Source organism: Polypterus senegalus, chromosome 6 (genome assembly GCF_016835505.1).
Source record: "Polypterus senegalus isolate Bchr_013 chromosome 6, ASM1683550v1, whole genome shotgun sequence".
Classification (NCBI taxonomy): Eukaryota; Metazoa; Chordata; class Cladistia; order Polypteriformes; family Polypteridae; genus Polypterus; species Polypterus senegalus.
Window position 1 is genome coordinate 21,580,835 of NC_053159.1, and position 22,306 is coordinate 21,603,140.

Sequence of the window (22,306 nt, forward strand, 5' to 3'; positions counted from 1 at the left end):
AAGTAGGAAAGGAATATAAGATCTACGGCCGCAGTGTCCTTTTAACCAGGGTGCAAAACGAGTGGATGTAATAAGGCAGTAGTCTGGATGGAATCTGCTTTAGGGATTTGGATTGAAGACTGCCAGAAGAAGAACAACGGCAGTGCTACACAATTGCCTGAAGTGGCTCCTTTGGAAAAGGTGTAACGCTCTCCTTTGTTGTGCAGTAAAATTAAACTCATTGTTATCGGACAAGTCATCGTGTCATTGTTGGTGAGTTACCATAATTAATTTTCTACTTACAGTACTTAGTACATGTACGTACGTTTAGTGTCACTGTACACACATTTACTGTATACAGTTTTTCTTGCATTGTACGTATTTATTGCTGGTGGCCTGTCTATCGTAATGGCTGTAACATATGTGATATCGGAGACACTCAATATCTTTAAAATAATATTTAGGTTTTACTGTATATAAACAGTGTGTTTATATACATAATTTCAATGAGTCTTACCTAATATCTAAGAGAATACAAAGGGATTATGCTGTATAACTCTGCGGGGAATATTTATAAACAGTGTGGGAGAGTTTATAAGGGCTTAAAATATATAAAAATAACCATACAAACATATGGTTTCTACTTCGCGAATTTTCACCTATCGCGGGGGGGTCAGGAACGCAACCCCCGCGATCGAGGAGGGATTACTGTACACCAAAATGGGAACACTAAACCCTCAGGCCTCCCTAATATAAGGCTTCGCACTGTCACTGTGGAGTGGCTCACCCATATATCCATCCCCAAATTACATATTCAACCATTCAAATTACTTCTTGTTCATCTTACTTTTATCCCTCTCTCACATGCAAACCAATGGCCTGTTCCCTCATAATAGTGAGCAATTATAAGGAGTATCAACTTCGCTACAGAGAATTATTGTATTTGTACCCTCTTAAGCTCTTCATGACTGATAAAGTGCCAGTCTCCATTGCAGTTCACCAACTATCTACTCCTTTAGATAAGTACTGCATTCCTATTCATCTTAAAGTAAGTGTGCTACTCATTAAAGTCCTCTATGACATCACTCTTAAAACATCTTTGCTTCTGCTTTTATGGTCTGTGTACTGTATTGTCATACATAGCAGAATCTATCTCATCACAATGGCAACCATAATCAAACTCTGGTATATGTATTTTAGAGGTTTGCTGTGGGACTTCACTCAGATTTGTGCAACACCAGTTGTATGCTTGCCCATTGTAAACTCAAACTGGACAGCACTACACATACACAGTTATCCATTAACTTTAATGGTTTTACAGACAAAGTCCAGCACAGAATAATTTTTTAAATGATAAAACTAGTTGTGATCCAAAATTATTCAAACTAGATACTAAAACATAACACATTTAAATTCTAGTAAAGAACAGGTTTTTCCTGAACAGTAAAAATGAGGCCAAAATGTTTAAAAATGCTCTGGATATTTGACATGCTTACTTGATACACCCAGTGATCACTTGACACAATGGATAGATGAGGGGCTGCAGAATCTCACTTGGGTGTAATGTACTTAACACACGACACCAGAGGTACAGGCAGTGGATGTATTGCCAGTTATACACAGACTGATATGTTTCCTGCAATGAAAAAAAAAAAAGAGTACACAGACATGTTAAACTTAAAAATATGCTTATTTCTGAGTTATCAATTTCTTAAACTCTCTATATCCATGGTAGGGTAGCAGCTCTTCCCATACCAATGAGTCATACAATGGAAAGTTTCAATGAACTTTACGTATAAAAGTTTATAAAATTTACTTAGTATTATTGTAACAATTAATGGAATGTGTGTAAATTACAACACTCATTAATAGACTTAGACTCAATTACTAGACACTTTGGAATTTGTAAGACTTTATATACACTGTTGCCCTTATTATGTTCTTGTTGCTCCCTTACTCATCAGTACTTTAAAATTCTTCTCCCTTGACATCATACCAGTTAATTCAGTTTAATCAGTTTTATAATTTAGCTTTACATTTCTACCAAATGCACTGACAACAGTTAAAAATTTTTTAAAAGAAGATAAGGATACAGTGGATTATGCAAACTACTTAATCCAATTTAGGGTCACTGCGTAGTAGATCCAGTCTGAGCTGCACAGGGAACAAGGCATTCAAGCACAAAAATACATGTTAAAATATTGTTCTTCCTGGTGGTATTAAGTGGTTATTTTGAAGAAAAAAATGTCAGAATCAATGGTGACATTTGTTAATCAATAAGCTGCTAGACAGTTACTTTAATTTGAAAGGCACTGGGCAAGAAAGAAATGCTATTTCATCATGTCTAATATAACTCTCTTATTGTGTTCTTGCCTTTTCACTTGCTGTCAAGGTAGCTGGTGTCCTTTGAAAAATAACCCTTATCACTGGTTGCCAAACTGCTAATATTCTAAAAACTACTCTTGAAAACAATTTTATACATAACACTGTTTTGTTGCCCTTTTTTCAAATATTGTTTTTTCTTTTTAAATGAAAAAAATTGCATTTGGAGTGATTCCATTATATTTACTCTCTTTATGAAGCAGTGTTGTATGGTATACTAGTACTAAACAACAGCACAGATGGAACCACCTACTGGGCATTTCTGTCTGATGCACCTCTGACAATGCCAACTTGCTGGTTGCAGGGTCATAAGCCAGGTGCCACCATTCACTGATGTTTTGCTCCTTTAATCAAAGAATATCTTGAGGTGGGGGAGCAGCAGTAGGGACGTCTCCTTACTGCCCCTGCAACGGGCTCTAAGATCCTTGTTTTTTCCCCATGTTTTATCATTTCTTCTTTATCAGAGCCAGAAGCTCCCTTCATCTGCCTCTTCCACCAGGTGTTTGAGGGCATTCCTTAGCTTTGAGCCTGTAATCCCATGGTACTTCAGGGACCTCTGGGTAGATGATCCAATGAAGCCTCTGCAACCTTCTTCTACTGGGAAGATGAAAGTCCTCCATCCTGCTTACAGGCATGCAGCTAACAGTTTTGTATACTTGTCCCTCCTTCTCTCAAAGGTAGCCTCCATTGCATCTTCCCATTGAACAGTCAATTCTGCCACAATGATTGTCCTAGTAGTGGTGGACCAGACCAGGATGTCTGGCCAAAAAGAGGTTGGGGCAGCCCTCATGGTCCACTCTCTTCCAGGTAACAAGAGGGACTACATCCTTGTGCTGTTGTTCTGGGACTTGCGCTTTTGCCTGAACAACAGATCAGCCGCTGTGAAGGTACTGGGCTGGCCCTGTTTGTTTTCGACCTCTGTCTCTCCAGGATTTCAGCTAGCTTACTAGGGACCAGGTTGTGACATCATCTATACTGCAGTAATGCTGCTGTACAGCCAGAGAGGATATGCTGCAAACTTGGGTTGCAGTAATGCTTCCGTACAACCAGAGAAGATATGTTGCAAACTCGGGTTCTGTGAGTCACAGAGTTGGCAGATCTCCTCCGAGCCATACCAGAGTCTCGGATTTAAAGGACTTGGAAGAGTGTCATAAGTGGCCCTGATTAGGAAGTTCTGCCTTGCTTGGGGCATCCTCCACATTTCCATCCACATGATTCTCCAGGTGAGCACAGCCTCCCAGGTTGTCCAGCTCCCTTGTTGGTGTTGCCTTACAGCTGTTATTTTGTAGCCCTACTAGTCCATCTTCATAGCCTGATATCACCGGGTTCCTCTGCTTCTTGGAGGCTCTGGACCACAATTTATGTGCCGTTCCCCATCCAAGACCAGTCCTGCCTGGTTGCAGCACTGCAATTATCTCCTGTTGCTTCAGTCAGCTTATAGCCTGGTCTACTGCCAGGCACTGCATTCCATTTATATCCTTTGCAAACTTCGCACTTAGCCTTGCCACACCAAACTGTGAACTTTAAGGTTAACAGTTTGTCTGATTTGTACAATATACACTTGCAAGCTGTCATGTACGCGTATGTGCACTAAAAGCAAGTATGTGAATATACATTTTTTTCATAAAAATGGTTAACACATACCTTCTTCTTCATGGTCATTGCATTTCGAAGGTGTATAGCCAATTGCCTGATGTAAATAAAACCATGCTGATATGACGCTTGTGTGTCAAGAGCATACATTTCTGTTAAAGTCCTCTGCATGAAGTTGATCATTGGAAGCATATTAGGTGATGTAAATTTACAGTTCCTGACATAGGCGATATACATTTGCTGTGAATGGGTTAGAGAGGGAAATAGAACAAAGTTAAGGCAGATTTGATAAATGTCAGTTTATGTTAAAAAAAATAGCTAAATAAATAATCCATACTAATGGATGAAAAGATAAACACCATATATAAAAAGACATATTTAGGACCACAATTTCTCCCTAATACTGATAAGGTGCATGGAATCATATATTGCAGACAAATTTTAACTTACACAATAGAAAAATCCTTAAACATTGTAAAATTGTCATCCAAATGTAAAATGAATTGACAGAAATTATACTGCTCTCTACTACTTTTACATTCTGTATAATTACTCAACTACAAAGAACAAACAACTTTTAAGAGGTAAGAGTAATTTTCTCTCAATATTTACGTTTTCTAAATGCATATGGGTATAATAATTTCTTCTGCAAAACCAACTTTAAGTGGGGTAACCAGCTAACCAGGGTGAACCCAGAAAATAGCAATTAAAATGTGCGAGCAAGGAATAGAGCGTTTTTCAAAATTCAAATTCAAAATGATGAACACCAGACAAATGTAAAACTCAACATGCAACTGTCACTAAACTGTTAATAAGTGGAGAAAAAAGCAGAAACTCAAAGCAATTATTGATTAACCTCTCAAGTTATTTATAGGAGTGGGTAATATAGCCAAAAATCAATATCAGTAAATAATTAAACATTCTGACAGTTTAGGTAAATACTGGTAATAATTTATTTCTGTATAATTTTTAGAGTGAAACTTTTTTTTTTTTTAAAACAAATATCAAATTTTCTTCTGATCAATTGTGCACATCGACTCACCAGAGGATTTTTTCCCCTCATTTGCTCACTCACACTGCCAACACAACCACCACTGCCTACAACAGCACAAGAAACTATTTCTTCCTTACTTTCCTTCCTGTTTGCATCGACTCACCAATCACGTTGAATGGCACAGGACTCTGGGCAATATTCTTATAGGTTTTGGCTCACTTATTACACACAGTTCATGAACAAGTCTATCAACAACGACTTTAAAACACTAATAGAAAATTACATTTCCCATTTCATTTTAGCATGTGTATTTTGTTTTTATATTTAAATGTGTTTACAAGTTTTCCACTAATTATTAGCATACCGATAACATGTTTATTATGAAATCCATACCAGAAGAAGAATTTCACCTAGTATTATGGATCAACTAGTGTATATCCCACTCCTATCCTAGTTATCTGATACTTGTGGAAGACTGTGCTGAGAAAAAAATTGAATCGTCAAGCATTAATTAAAAAAAATAAATCAACTTAGCATTAATTTTTAAAGTTTCATTTATATTTTCACAATTATGATTTTACTATTTATTGTAAGTATGGTTCTTACATTTGTAGCCAACAGTCAGAAGTCTGAACATGAAATATAAATATTAGAAACTTACTAAATGCACAATTTCAAAGCAGGATAATTTTATTTCAGACTTTAAATTTAACGAAAAACTTGATTTGTGCTTAAGCACACAATCACATTTAAAATGAATACAAACTGGCAGACTGGTCTACCGTTCCTTATACTGAATTTGAAATTTAAGTTCACAATATATACCTTGAGTACAGGATTAAGATACACATCTTGCTTATTCCTACAGATTTTATTCAGAGCAAGGAATGACAAAACTCTGACAGTCTCATCACCTGTACTCCACTGGATAATCAGTTGCTAAAAATGAAGAAAAAAAAAAACAATATTACATTTGAAGGAAAAAAAACATGCAAACAAATAAAATGTTCTTGAAAACGTGGCGGTATTTCATACAAACTTGTAAAATTTCAAACCTTCATTTTACAGTAGATGCATTTTACAGCTTACCATTTCTCATTTTTATGTTATGTGGGTTGCCAATATTCACTCAGTACTGCTGCCTTGTTAGAAACACTATACTGAACATCAAGTGGAAACAATTTTTAAACAGTGCTTCAAGCTACAGTCCCAAAATGGCCTGGAGCTAACCAGTTTGGTCTTACAGATGGCAAGATCATCACTGAAGAAAAATACACAGAGTGTGCCAGAATGGACAAATGGTGCCAACAGATGGTGGAAATGGCTGAAGGTCACTAGTTATCGTCAACCCAGTTTTACCAATGCTGACTGTCACTGAATATTCCAAATTAATGACCAGACAATAACTGAGCATAAATGCAGAATAAACATAATAACATGACAAACTTAATTGTATTTGCCCAGTTTTTACAAAAGGAAATCAATTTAGAAATAGGAAATGTTTAATTACTTCTAACATTTTTGGCACTTCATGTAAAATAGAGAACAAACAGTTTTGCTATAAGCATGATTGATTAGATAAAATTTAACTTATAACAGACACAATTTTCAATTTTCAGAACTTAACATTAGTTTATCAGAAATATACTGGATCATAAGATAGCAAAATTTCCACATTTTAACTGTCGGTATAATAAATTCAACTTGAGTCAATGTTTAACAATCAACAGCACTATTATCAGATGTCATAATATTATTCATATTACTTGTAGGCAATATTATTTGCCGTTTTGCAGCAATAATTTAATCTCGCTAGCTGTAATTATTAATTAGTAGACAATTTAGGATAATTATTGTACCCTGATAAAAATATATCAAATAAGAAATATATTAATACTTTTGATACTTTTTCTATCCTGAAAAACTTCATGCCCAGTTAAATGTTGCTTCTCTTAATTCTAATTTATATGATACAGTTTTATTAACTTACATGGTACACAATAGCTTACCAAGAGCATCTCTAGACATTCAAGGTGATTTATATTGCGTGATAAATTAGAATTGTGCTCTTCCTAAGCTCCTTTTTTATTTCAAAACATACCAATATACATTAATAAATCGTTCTTTAAGCAATTAGATTCAACAATAACCTCATTTATTTGGAATTCTAAACATCCACGCATCAAAAGAGCGACCCTACAAAGACAAAAGGTAGAAGGCGGCATGGCTCTACCTAACTTCCAGTTTTATTACTGGGCGGCAAATATACAGTCGATAAGAACCTGGACACAAATAGAAGAACATACACAGGCATGGACCGCAATAGAAGTAAAATCCTGCAGTACTTCTTTGTATTCCTTGCTTTGTGCACCAATAAACACACGTTATCGGCAATACACTAATAACCCAATTGTGCTCCACTCACTTAGAATCTGGAACCAATGTAGAAAGCATTTTAAGACGGAGAAGCTTCTTTCTGTGGCACCCCTGCAAAAGAACCACCTCTTTCAACCCTCACAAACATGTGCAGTTTTTAATATCTGGAAAAAATTTGGAATTAACTTGCTTAGAGATCTTTATATAGACAACGTCTTTGCATCCTATGAACAATTACATTCCAAATTTAACATTCCAGCTACAAATTTCTTTCACTATCTTCAAATCAGGAACTTTGTTAAACAGAACCTTCCAGATTTTCCTCATCTTGCACCCTCATCCACGCTGGAAAAATTATTGCTCAATTTTAAGGAGTTAGACTCCATCTCTACAATATATAAAATCCTTTTACAATCCCTTCCTTTCAAAGATCCAAGAGGACACTGGGAAAATGATCTCTCAATTAATATATCAGAAAAGGAGTGGAAAGTAGCAATGCAGAGAATTCACTCGAGCTCCATATGTGCAAAGCATACAATTATACAACTCAAAATTATATATCGAGCACATCTGTCTCGACTAAAACTCTCCAAAATGTTTCCAGGACATGATCCAACCTGTGAACGCTGCAAATTAGCTCCAGCCTCACTAGGTCACATGTTCTGGGCCTGCTCCAAATTAACATTATTCTGGACAAAAATTTTAATTACCTCTCAGACAGTCTTGGACTCACAATCCCTCCTAACCCATTACCAGCTGTGTTTGGGGTTCTTCCAGAGGGTCTTAAAGTGGAGAAAGACAAACAAATTGTGATTGCATTCACTACACTTTTGGCACGCAGACTTATTCTGATAAACTGGAAGAACCCAAACTCTCCTCTTTTAAGTCAGTGGGAAACTGATGTGTTATATTATTTAAAATTGGAAAAAATCAAATACTCAGTTAGAGGATCTGTGCAGACTTTTTTCAAAACATGGCAGGATCTAATCAGTAATATTTTGAAATGATTTTATAAAGCACAGAGAATTTGTTGATTTAGGTATTTTTAAAAGCCTTAAATTTTACACCGTTTGGCTTGCTCTCTCTCTCAAGGGTGGGGATCGATCTGTTCTTAGTATAATTCTTTTTTTTTTTTTGTAAAAACGTGATTGCTATGTATTGATTGTAATAAAATTAATAAATAAAAAAAAAAAAAAAAGAATTGTGCTCTGAAATTGCAGTGAAAAGGTTACATCAGTCTAACAAGCGTGTTACTATTCAGTAGCAAAAAGTGCATATTAAAAAGAAATGATTTCCTAAAAAAACATTATTTTATTCACTTCAAGACTCAGGTCAGGTGGGGGAGCATGCACCAGTGCAGTGCATTGCTGCACCCACCACATGATGAAACAGAGACGCAGTCCAGTCCCACCCTCCAGAAATGACCATCTATCTGCTGCACACAGGTGTTACGGGAGTGTCTCCTTGGTTTGGTTCCACTGCTTTTGTCCTCAACAATGAGGATCCTGGGAGCCAGATCACTCTTGGGGAATCACGCCACATGGTTGTAGTACTATAACAGACACTCCCTCACAATGCAGGTAATGCGCCTCATTCAGAAATCTCATTCGACAGAAAGTCACACCAGTGGTACCCGAGTATTCTCCGAAGAGACACAGTACCAAAGGAGTCCAGTCTTCATCTCAGGACTATGGATAGTGTCCATGCTTCACAGCCATATATAGCAAGGTAGAAAGCACCAGGACTCTAAAAACATGGACCTTCGACCTTTTGCATAGATATCAGGAGCGCCACACACCTCTTTCCAGTGACCTCATGACCCCCCCCATACTCTCCCAATCCGTATACTGACTTCATTGGAGGAGTCACCAGAGACATGAATGTCACAGCCAAGGTAAGTAAACCTCTTGACAAGGTAGACACTCTCTCCGCAGACAGACACTAGTGCTGGGTGGTATACTGGTTCATACCAAAAAACGTTTTTTATTTTTGTTATGATATGGATTTTTCTTATACTGAAACACCAGTTTAAAGTTCCTAAACGACGTTCGGAATGTGGCGCAGCGGAAAACTGTTCAAGGGGGTACCTTTCTCACTGCTACACCGCTAATAACATACAACGGAGTACATGTGTTAGTAGAAGTGTTGCGCGGAGGCTCTTTTTCACTGCTACACCGCTAAATAGGCATGCAATGGAGTACATGAGGTAGTGTAGGCACTGTGCGGTAAAAATGGACAGAGAACATTCAGAAACTAAAGCTGTAGCTGACGATAAAGTTGAACATGAGGACACAAAAGAACTTTTGCCGAAAAAAAGGAGTCATGTCCGTTGCCTGGAGATACGCTGGTTTTAAAAGGTCAGATGTGGACCATTATATTCAAATGTGTGAATACTGTTTCTATACTACTGGATAATACTGCAAGCCAAATTGTACTTGTTTTATTTTTTTTCCAATACAGTGTAATTTACCTGGGTACTGTGTAATAGTGTGACGACATGTTGACTTTAATCTCGATGCTTATGACGAGAATAAAGTTGACATGTTGACTTTATTCTCGTAATTTGTCATTAAAGTAGAACTCTGGAACCTAAACTTCATCGTAAAATGAATATTTAATTTACTAGATTTTCTCAAACCCTGTCATAAGTTACATAGCACATTAAATGCTTTGTGTTAAATGTTCCCCGAGCCATGTTAAATCAGTACATGCTTCTTAAACTGACTTCCTCCTATACTGAGGAGACGCTGGCAGTGATCGCCGCACAGAATACATTCATGTCATGATATTCCTACTCCCAGAACATTTAGAATGCTAAGATAAATACTTAATATAATTTTCATGACGAAATTCTTTAAAGCATGTATTAATCATATGGGGGCACGGTGGCGTGGAGGTTGCACTGCTGCTTCGCAGCAAGGGAGGTCTCGGGTGTACCCTGCCTTGAATTTGCATGTTTTTTTGGTAGGTTTACTCGGCGTGCTTCAGTTTCCTTTCAAAGTCATGTAGGATGTGGGGTTTTGTTATGCTATATTGACCCTGCTAGTGTATGTATTGCTTGTATTCACCCTGCGATGTGTTGGCTCCCCGTTCAGGATTTGCACCTGCATCGCACACAATGCTTGCTGGGATGGGAGTAACCCTGAATGGATGGCATAATTAAAACATGTATTACGAAGATTTTTTTAAAAGTTCTGAACTCTCCGTGGGCTAAGTTTATAACTAGTTTTAATTTCACAAAGACGTTTATCGTGTGGTGATTGGTTAGATGGAGAAAGAAAAAGGAAGGATAGGAGCTGAGGGTTTGGTACGTCAGACGGACAGCGAGCATGCAATAAACAAAGCCCGCTCAGAAGAACATCCATTAAATTCTGAGTTCGTATCACCGACCACCAGATCACAAACCCAACATTTACACAATATTTAAGTTAAACCTGTGCGATACCCATTCATACATCCAGTTTTTTGGAGCCTCGTCACACCTGCCATAAAGTTCTCTATACTGAACATACACCTGTGGACCCCTTGCTGCGTGGAAGCAGCACTACCGTCACACTGCTGTGCATGTTTAATACATGCTTTAATGCATTTCATCGTGAAAAAGATATCAAGGATATATCTTAGCATTCTAAATTTTCAGTGAGCAGGAATATCATGAAGTGAATGGATTCTATGCAGTGATCGCTGCCAGAACCTCCTCTTAGTGCGGAGAAAGTCAGTTTAAGAAGCATAGTGATTAACAACTGGGTCAGGGAACACTTAACACAAAGCATTTAATGTGCTACATTAACTTATGACGGGGTTTGAGAAAATCTAGTAAATTAAATATTGATTTTAGGATGAAGTTTAGTTTATGACATTCTACAGTACTTTAAAATAAACTATGAGAATAAATAGAAAATGTCAACTTTATTCTCGACATATAGTTTGTTTTTTTCTTCCGTGTCCGTATTTTTTTTCTTCACTGTGGCCCTAATACGATTCCGTAGGGCTATACCACAAATAGCATTATAAATGCAAGTTGCAGTTTTATTATTTACGGTGCTGGTCACAAAATTAGAACATCAAAGTTGATTTATTTCAGTAATACCATTCAAAAAGTGAAACTTGTATATTAGATTCATTCATTACACACAGACTGATGTATTTCAAATGTTTATTTCTTTTAATTTTGATGATTATAACAACTAACGAAAGTTCCAAATTCAGTATCTCGGAAAATTAGAATATCAATTAAGACCAATGCAAAAAAAGGATTTTTAGAAATTTTGGCCAACTGAAAGGTATGAGCATCTACAGCACTCAATATTTAGTTGGGGCTCCTTTGGCCTGGATTACTGCAGCAATGTGGCGTGGCATGGAGTCGATCAGTTTGTGGCACTGCTCAGGTGTTATGAGAGCCCATGTTGCTCTGATAGTGGCCTTCAGCTCTTCTGAATTGTTGGGTCTGGCGTATTGCATCTTCCTCTTCACAATTCCCCATAGATTTTATATGGGGTTAAGGTCGGTCCTGCATCTCCATAAAGTTCGTCAGCAGCAGGAAGCATGAAGTGCTCTAAAACTTCCTGGTAGACAACTGCGTTGACCTTGGACCTCAGAAAACACAATGGACCAACACCAGCAGATGACATGGCACCCCAAACCATCACTGACTGTGGAAACTTTACACTGGACCTCAAGCAACGTGGATTCTGTGCCTCTCCTCTCTTCCTCCAGACTCTGGGACCTTGATTTCCAAAGGAAATGCAAAATTTACTTTCATCAGAGAACATAACTTTAGACCACTCAGCAGCAGTCCAGTCCTTTTTGTCTTTCTGACTTCTGACGCTGTCTCTTGTTCAAGAGTGGCTTGACACAAGGAATGCGACAGCTGAAACCCATGTCTTGCATATGTCTGTGCGTGGTTGTTCGTGAAGCACTGACTCCAGCTCCAGTCCACTCTTGGTGAATCTCCCCCACAGTTTTGAATGGGTTTTGTTTCACAATCCTCTCCAGGGTGCGGTTATCACTATTGCTTGTACACTTTTTTCTACCACATCTTCTCCTACCCTTCACCTATCTAATAAGGTGCTTGGACACAGAGCTCTGTGAACAGCTAACCTCTTTAGCAATGACCTTTTGTGTCTTGCCCTCCTTGTGCAAGGTGTCAATGGTCGTCTTTTGGACAACTGTCAAGTCAGCAGTCTTCCCCATGATTGTGTAGCCTACAGAACTAGACTGAGAGACCATTTAAAGGCTTTTGCAGGTGTTTTGAGTTAATTAGCTGATTAGGGTGTGTCTCCAGGTGTCTTCAATATTTAACCTTTTCACAATATTCTAATTTTCCGAGATACTGCATTTTGGACTTTCATAAGTTATCTATACTAATAAAAGGCAAAGCCCTCACTGACTCACTCACTGACTGACTGACTCATCACTAATTCTCCAACTTCCCGTGTGGGTGGAAGGCTGAAATTTGGCAGGCTCATTCCTTACAGCTTCCTTACAAAAGTTGGGCAGGTTTCATTTCGAAACTCTACATGTAATGGTCATAACTGGAAGGTATTTTTCTCCATTTACTGTAATGGAGTTCAGCTAGAAAGCCATGGGGGGAGTTTCGTGTGACATCATCACGCCTCCCACGTAATCACGTGAACTGACTGTCAACGCACTACGTAGAAAACCAGGAAGAGCTCCAAAACGCGCTGAAGAAAACATGCATTATATAATTGAGAAGGCAGCGAAACAATAAGAAGCGAGCGAGTGACATATACTACCATATTAATGAGTGCTGCTACTTCGGAAAGAAAGGTGTAAACCTAAACTTTAAATTAAGTTAATAGACAGGGTGCCGCTGGTGTTTCTCAGGCCCAGGGGTAATGCGGGATACAAGTTTAATGAGAAAACGCAGGATATAAACGAGAGTTTTGATCACTTTGTAACTAATAAAAATTGCAGGTGAAGGGGTGTGCTTATGCAAATTCCAAGAGACTGTGTTTGTGGGGGATTGACAGTTAAGGCGGGAGGGGGAGTCACGTCATCATATCCCTCCCATTTACCTCATTTCGCTCTGAGCTGAGCTCCGCAGCTAACGCACGCAGTGTTACAGAAGCGACTTTGTGACGCTGCCACCAAATACTCACAGAAAAATCCACAAGTTAATACACACGCTGTCTCTACAGTTTCTCCACACTGAATCCTCCAGGCACTACTTTCAAAAGGTTACATTGACAATCGTGTTACGTTATTTTTAAAGGTTTCCTTTTCTTAGCACAAGCACAGCTAAGAAGCTTCAATGCATGTGCTCCATAACGCGTTAAAAAAATCACGCATTTAATCACACTTTGCAATACAAGCAAAGGGGAACTTATGTCAATGCATGATATCATGGTACACCGATTACATTGATCAGCGCTTCTCCATTCATTTTACCCTCGCACACCCTTGGTTTGAGAAGAAGTATGAAAAAATATGATGTTAACACAGAAAAACAGATCACCAATTGAAGCTTTATGAATAATCGATTCGCCATCAATAATTGTTTTGGTAAAGCCATACTCCGTGTAATCCTCCTTCCATTTTATAATTTTTCCACCACTAGCCATGATTAAATGAACGGTAAAAAAGTAAGAGCGTAGCGAGGGTGACTTATTCAGACAGGCAGGCGACAGTTCAGTAGCTCGAATTTGGATATAAGTAGCTTCTATTTAGTCGCCAGAAATATCTTTGTTAGGAATGGAAGTTGAATTTAGTCTTTAAATTTCTATGATAAAGAAAAAGTTATGCAATGATGACTACATTCAACTATATAAAGTCAAAACTTGATTATATAAAGTCACTGTCGGAATATATAAAGTCAAATCTTGAATATATAAAGTCAGCGCTGGAATATCCATCCATTTCCCAACCCGTTGAATCCGACCACAGGGTCACGGGGGTCTGCTGGAGCCAATCCCAGCCAACACTGGACGCAAGGCAGGAACCAATCCTGGGCAGGGCACATGCATCATTTTCAAAACATTAACCGAACAGTGTTTTTTTAATTTATGTTACTGAATACGTTTTTGTTCACTTAGTTCAGTTCAGAGTCGTTTCAATCAATAGATTTTGACTTTCACTTTATATATTCAGGAATGAGTTTATATACTTCGATGTTGACTTTATATAATCAGGAATGACTTTATAAATTCCGACGCTGACTTTATATATTCAGGTTTTGACTTTATATATTCCAGCAATGACTTTATATATTCAGAAAAAAGTTTTGACTTTATGTATACCGACACTGACTTTATATATTCGGGAATTACTTTAAATATTCAAGTTTTGACTTTATATATTCTGACGCCGACTTTATACATTCACAAAATCAATTTATTTGCCTGTTTGGCACCCCATAGTATATATGTGTGTGTATATATGTACACATGTATGTGTGTATGTGTGTATATATATATATATATATATATATATATATGCCAGCAACACTCATGACAATGACAAAACAATTACATTGTCAATTATGTTACGTTATTATTAAAATGTTTCCTTTTTACTTCTCTGCTGCCAAATGCGGTATTTTGCTATATATATATATATATATATATATATATATATATATATATATATATATATATATATATATATATATATAGCTATATAGATATAGATATAGATACATATATATAGATATGAGAACAACACTCATATCAATGACAAAACAATTACATTAACAATCATGTTACATTATTTTTAAAATTTTTTCCTTTTCTTTTTCATAACTTCTTTAACACACTACCTCTCGCCATGCTGCTGTATTCTCTAGTATGTATGTATATATATATATATATATATGTAGATGTGTATATGTGTGTGTATATATATATTATATATATATATATATAAATAACACTCATAACAGTGACAAAACAATTACATTGACAATCATGTTACATTATTTTTAAAATGTTTCCTTTTCTTTTTTCATAACTTCTTTAACACACTACTTGTCCGCTGCGAAGCGCGGGTATTTTGCTAGTCAGTTATAATCATCAAAATTAAAAGAAATAAACATTTGAAATACATCAGTCTGTGTGTAATGAATGAATCTAATATACAAGTTTCACTTTTTGAAAGGAATTACTGAAATAAATCAACTTTGTCATGATGTTCTAATTTTATGACCAGCACCTGTATGTATATAGCCTAGCTTGAAGCAAGGTCCATATTAATGCAATTTGCCTAAATGATGGTTCAGTTGGTAAAGATCTCATCACCAAATTGCACTTGTTTTATTTTCTTTTACTTTTATTTGGTGAATACTGTGTAATGCACCTGGGCTTAAAGTTGCTGTCGGCTGTTTTTGTGTCCTAATTTGGGATCCTGACGTGGTTTGTCGTGTGATGCGTGTGGCAACATGCTATATCAGTACATGCTCCCAACCTCCCCTCTCTTATAACATGACACGCAATTGCCTGCATACATTTTAGATAATGAAACTTTTCTTTGACAAAAACCCACTTCCGCTAATGACTGGTTGTGAAAAAATACTACAGTTTATATAACAAGTTATATTATACATAATCTGTAAATATCAGATATCTAAAAAAATCAGGCATGTGCAGACAGTTTGAATAGGGCAGGTGGTCAAGTTAGGTTAACAAGAAACACAAGGAATGGGAGATAATTCTTAATGAAACTAAATTATTCACTGCAATTCAATTTTGGTATGTGTTTAACATTTCTTGCATTTCCTGTCATCCTACATTTATTATAGACATGGAACACACATGAAATGCATGTGTTCCAAATAAGGCTATATTTTACTCCATACACCTCCAGGCACCTCACACCCAGATAAACAAGACTTGAGCTGGAGAACTGCCCCCCAAGTTGAGCTGCGGCAGTGGGGGATGGGACAGCAGGCTACTTGTGCTGATCGACACATTTGCAAAACAAAAAGATACTAATGGAGAGGTGCGAAGGAATTTAAGGTGGCCTGGGATTACGAGGTTTTTCATAGAATTTAGGGATTCTAGTGTTAATCTAGCAGCAATATCCACGATTTATAAAACATTACTTCTATGTTTTAACTTATTGCTTGTCTCAATGTTAAACAAATCAGCTTTTTCAATGTCATAACAAGCACTAGTGTGGCATCCTAAAATAATATTGATATTTTGGAATTAAAGATGTGTATGACTAATTGACAGTCTGTTGTGAGAAATGCATGTTAACCTTAAAATCAGGGAAAAACAATCACTTTTTTAGCTTTATGAAATGAAATGCTTCAAATGATGGATTTCACTTGGGCAATACTTCAGATAAAATGTTGTAGACCAGATTGTTTAATTTAACATTTACTCCACATAAAGGAAAAATTGTAAATGTATTATGAAATATCTACAAGATCCATGACATAGCAGACGAGGCATGTTCATCAGTGGCTGAATCAGTTACAAATTCTATCCCTCTCTAAACACACAGATTCAAAATAGTGGGGTATGACGACTTCATACTATGAGCATCAGTATTAAGATCACAATTAAGCTATATGCACTTTATATTGTAATGTACACACATTTCTGAGGCAATCATTCCATCAACTTGTTTGCTATCATTGTGCATACAATAAATGAAGTATTTCCTCAGTTTATCAGACTATTGCTTCCTTCTACCCAGTAACACAAGTCTTAAGAAAATAATTTCTAAAAGAAAAAAATGGCAAGTATTTCAAACCTGTGGTTAGTTTCAGCCAATTAAAAACAAACAAAAGTTTCACACAAAAATATATTTTGTAAGCAATGCAATAAACCTACACAAAATATTTTAAAGTAATCAATATACACATATAGCTCACATGTGCAAGAACAATCTTACCTTCAGAAAAAGCCTACACTGTTTTGGAAGGCACAAAAAAAAGGAGACTAGTTGGTTGGAATGCCTTAAGACTGCCCTTATCACAGAAGATTCCGTTAAACAGGACAACAGCTGGGGGAAAAAAAAGTGTTACTATGAATGTAATAACGGTATGGTTTAAAACAAATTTAAAAATATTGAACATAAATTACACCCTACCTGAACAAGACTCAGCAAATACATTTTGATATCAATTTGTAATCTTTGCCAACGGGGACTAGATGACGGAAGCACAAGCCTTTGGGAAAAAAAAAAAAAGACCATTACAAAGAAAAGTCAGCAAATAAACAAAAAACTTTAAATTAAAGGTTTAGTTTTCATTTTTTAATCATTATAATTGTTTTTCCATTCAAACTTCACCCCACTCCAAAAAAAAATTTCCCCAGAAGATATGAATGTAATCCAAGAAAAATGTATCTACTATAAACACCAATGGACGTTTTCACTATGAAAACAGAACTTCAATGCTCTCAATTGAAGGCATAAAATGTTACATCAGTAGCTGTGATCAATACACCTGAAGTCATTAGGCAGTCTTACTTTTTAGGATCCTTGTTTGGCTTCAACTGCAGCATCTTATCAAGTGGACCAAAAAGATCTTGTATGCATAATGAAACGAGGGCATTAAAAACTGGAAAAAAATGAATACAGTATTAGGACAGATATAACTGTACAAAGGCAAAGTTAAAACATTCATTTATTATCAAATTCTCTAAAAATTGTTTAAAATAACACTCTCTCATTAAAGGGCTTGTCTTTTTTTTTACATTTTTGTATAGTAACAACACTAAAGAGAAAGAAAAACAAATCATATTTTGTTTGACTTTTTATTTAACTAAGTTTTTTTGTGAAGAAAAAGATAGTATGCTTCCATCTATATTATTATGTCCAATAGTTAAAATCAGAATTGGGTACACCAAAACAGGTATAAGTAGAGACTATTAAAACATCATTAGATAGGACTTGAATGGTGCTGTCTTATGTACACATTAGAAACCAGTTGTGTGGTTTAGTCTTAGCAGTTGGAAGTGCGTGGCAACACCATGCCAAGATTGAAAGAGGTCTGTTTACCATGAGACTGGCCAGGTTATTCAAACCTTTTCCAAGCAACCTGTAATCAATAAACCCACTGTATAAAATTAATGTACACACAAATAGAATTTCAAACACTGACAATCAGGGTCAGGTTACCCTACCAAATTCAGCCCAGGAGCTGACTGAAAGAAGCTCTCCAGAATATTCCAAGTATCCCAGGATAACATCAAGAAATCTACAGGCTAGACTTGCCACAGTCAGTGTCAACCATCTGGAAGAGTATGCACACCTTTGCCCTATATGTGAGGTTCAGAAGTTGTTCTGCTCTCAAAAAATTATATGTTTTATAAGATTATATACATTTTTTTTTTCTTTAATTATTTGTTAAAATTATTACGTAATCTAATTGTTTATTCATTTCTTGTAACTTACTCTTTGACATCTTTTAAGCACTTTGAGCTACATTCTTTGTATGAAAATGTGCTATATACTGTATGTGGGTGTAGGGTGTTGTGAGTGCTAATAAAAGTGGCATCAGCTTACCTACAAGCAGAGATATTTCGTTGCTACAGAACACTGCCCTGCCCCAAGAATCTACTAGATTCACAATAGCTAAAGAAAGTATAGGTGTCTTATTAATTGAATATTCCACTTTTGTATACAAGGGTGATAACACGGTATTTTGTCTTGGTAATTACTGCACATCTGTTATTCTTAATTCTGTAGAATCTGTCTATTGGAATGCATTCAAAATATGAATATATGAGACAACGGATATACATCTGGTTATGCTGGAGAGTTAACAATATGCCTTGAGTTTAATTGTGGTTAATTCCATAGTTTACATGAGTGCTTGAGTGGGTCGTTTAAAGATAAAATTGGATACCAATTGAGCAAAGGAAAACACAGCTTTCATAACAGAATTCTTGTTAAAGATAAACCACAATTCTGAAATTGTTGTATTACTATTTATTGTAATAATTTCCCTTTCAAAATCCATGTTTGCTTCACTGAAGTAAACCTAATCTTTGCTGATTCACTTAATTTATTTATAATGTATATATAATCAAGTGATTAGGTTGTGAGATGTTTACTTAATATTTTATTCTTATTTTTTAATTTTATTATTTCTCTTTCAGGTGTAGAGGTGCCTCATCTACTGTTGCCAGGTATCATGACAGGGGAGGCACAGTGCAAGTTTTATATCCACACACAGTAGTACAGTACTACACTTCAGGCTATCACTGTGACACTAACAGCAGTTTTGCTCTGATCAAAGGCATAATTGATACATTATTCTGAAATGCATTTTTTGCAGCAAACACATATTGTGTGAGTAATGTCTAAATGTATTGTGTTCGCTAAGCAAAGCCTTGCACCTTCTCATTTTAATACTTCTGGTTACATTTGAAAGGAAATATTTTTTTACTTTTACTCAACAGTTTATTTCTGAAATTTGTCTTCAGCAAAAGTACAAATATGACAAAGCATTTCTACTTTTGCTCAAGTATCACTTCGGAGTACTTTTCATAACTCAGTACGTTGGCATATGTAATTGTGGCCAAGAGTTAATTTTAGACTCATCTATCCATAGTGCTTTATTTCGTTTTCTGTGCAACCTGAAGATCACCTATATTTACTATATTTTTCATATTTTTTTCTATTTGTAGATTATTTTTTACTAAACATTTTACAAATACTGTAATTTATCACAATTTCTTACATATCCTAATCATTTTATTGTACTGGATGTTTCACATCCACTCAAACAGAACTTGAGAGGAATTGATTTTTATGCCAAGAAAATAAGATAAATTGTCCAAAGCCAGGTGTGGAAAGCTTGTTGAGACATACTGACAAGACTCAAAGTTGTGATTATTGCCAAAGAGGCTTTTACAAAGTTCTGAATTAAATGCCTGAAAATGTACATGAATGTAAGATTCCCAAGTTGAAAATTGAAAATACAACTTTTTTGAAAATATGTTTTCACTTTGTCATTATGGGTTATTTTGTGCACATGGATGGGCATATATAGCATATATCTGAATGCACAGTATATATCAATTTAATTCAATATCATCTGTCCTCGAGTTGTGTGAGAAGATATTAAAAAAGCAGACATGTGGATCATGCAACATTTCAGAATATATTATAATGTAACACATTACTAATTAATTAGTTAAAACACATCTTAATTCCTCCATATTCAATCCAATAAGGGTGAAAATAGGTTAAAAATTCAATGCAGAGATAATGTACTTGCCCCCTTTGTCTAATTTTATGCATCATTATATAAGGAAAAATAAAAAAAATCTTTGACCAATATACTGTATACTAATAAAATAAAATTTTGATACTTATTTTTCAAGAGTTGTCTTCAGTAGTTAATTATCAGTCTCTAAAGTGCTACAAAACAATTTTGTCTCACATCTCCTTCTAGAACTGCTTTACATCTAAGACATTCTTTTCAAGTATTAGGTCCTTCCAAAACGTCAATGGAGTACAAGTGTGTCAGTTCAAAATTTACTTTTTTCCCTTCAAACTTTCCGATGTCGACCTGATTGTATATTAGAGGTTTTTAAATTAAACCATTTACGCTCAACTAACATTTTTCTGAGAATCTTTAATATTTAAGCTTTAGTAATACTTTTCACTGTTGGTGTAACAAACCTTTATTTTGTTTTTAGCATTTTCAGGCACATGGATGTTGTGACCAGCACAAGAAAGTGTGCTACAACCCACCATACCCATCCAGCACTAACATTCAATTTTAAAATTATGAATTCTAACTAAAAGTTACCTAATGTTCAATTTCACTACCTACAGCACATGACTTTTGGCATGTTTTTATTTACTTATGTAATAGTCTGCTTTGGTGGAGATAATTTCCAAATGAATTTGGTATACAGTTGTAATTTCTTTGGTACCACTGTATCTCTTTGCTAGTTTAGAATGCCAAAATTCTTGTTTAACTTGCACTTAATGTAATAGCACTTGTTTAGGCATATTAGATTGCCAGTTCACAAAAATTTAAAAATTGACCATTTGAAGTAAACTGCACCACCGTCATTTTGGAACACCTATTTACTAATACTTGCTGAAAATATTTAAGAAGACAAGTATAAATCACTGGGATCATATTTTTTTTTGTTTTACAAATTATCTAAATTTATTTTTTAAACATACTTAAAGAAAAAAAAAGCAACAAAATTATGCTACATACCCATGCTGTCTTCCACCTTGTATTTGCCCAACATGCTATTATCGCCTTTGGTAATGGCTACTGCGGCCTTAAACGCTTGTGTGATCTCTTTAAACAACTTTGGAGTTAGTTCACGCTGTTAAAATATTAAATGATAATGTACCGTGAACCAAATATCTCAAATTACCTATACATGCATTAAAATATATTTTACTATTTAAATACTACTGTTTTAAATAAACACAGATGTCAATGCTGAAGAGTTATACTAAAAGTGAGTTAAAAACTGATTTAAATTAACATTTAATAAAAAAGTGATTATAATTAAAGCACGTTATGATATACACTAGAGAAAAAGGTAAAACAGCTACACATTCAAGAACACCATCTTGTATAGAAAAGAACATTGATAACTTCAGAATTCACTAAAATGGTGAGTGTAAAAGTGAGTTAAGAGATATCATTTAGAAAATCAAATTATTTTGCTACGCTAAGTTGTCACAATACCACTTTCTGACATGTTCTAAAGTAACTAAAGTTTCATCTACAGCTTCACTGCCACCCACTTGAAAACACAATGAGCTGGAAAAATAAAACCCATTAAGCAGAAGTGTCCTACATTCCTGTGCCTTGCAATTTATTTTCTCCAGCAGAGGGCATCACAGACTTCACACAATATGAATGTGTCTGTCTAAATATTAAGTATTTTGTGAAGTGTACATAAGCTGTGAAACAGGCATGACCAGAAACGATACTCTTGGGATGACAACTTTTCTTCCCCAAACCCAGAATTTGCATTAATGCATGAGTAGCTCTAAAATGGACTCTTAACATTTACACACCTTCTA

The 22,306-nt window shown here is 35.7% G+C and overlaps 1 protein-coding gene across 1 annotated transcript in view; it reads right to left on the reverse strand.

Moving 5' to 3' along the window:
* Window positions 1–22,306, reverse strand: part of noc2l (NOC2-like nucleolar associated transcriptional repressor) — a 103,835-nt gene that overhangs the window by 65,639 nt on the left and 15,890 nt on the right. Inside the window, exons 5-11 of the mRNA XM_039755554.1 lie at window positions 21,480–21,594; window positions 17,762–17,852; window positions 17,381–17,459; window positions 17,183–17,293; window positions 5,774–5,887; window positions 4,006–4,194; window positions 1,476–1,615 (exon numbers count right to left, since the gene is read on the reverse strand). Of these exons, the coding sequence (XP_039611488.1) occupies window positions 1,476–1,615; window positions 4,006–4,194; window positions 5,774–5,887; window positions 17,183–17,293; window positions 17,381–17,459; window positions 17,762–17,852; window positions 21,480–21,594 (839 nt within the window). The remainder of the gene's footprint in view (window positions 1–1,475; window positions 1,616–4,005; window positions 4,195–5,773; window positions 5,888–17,182; window positions 17,294–17,380; window positions 17,460–17,761; window positions 17,853–21,479; window positions 21,595–22,306) is intronic.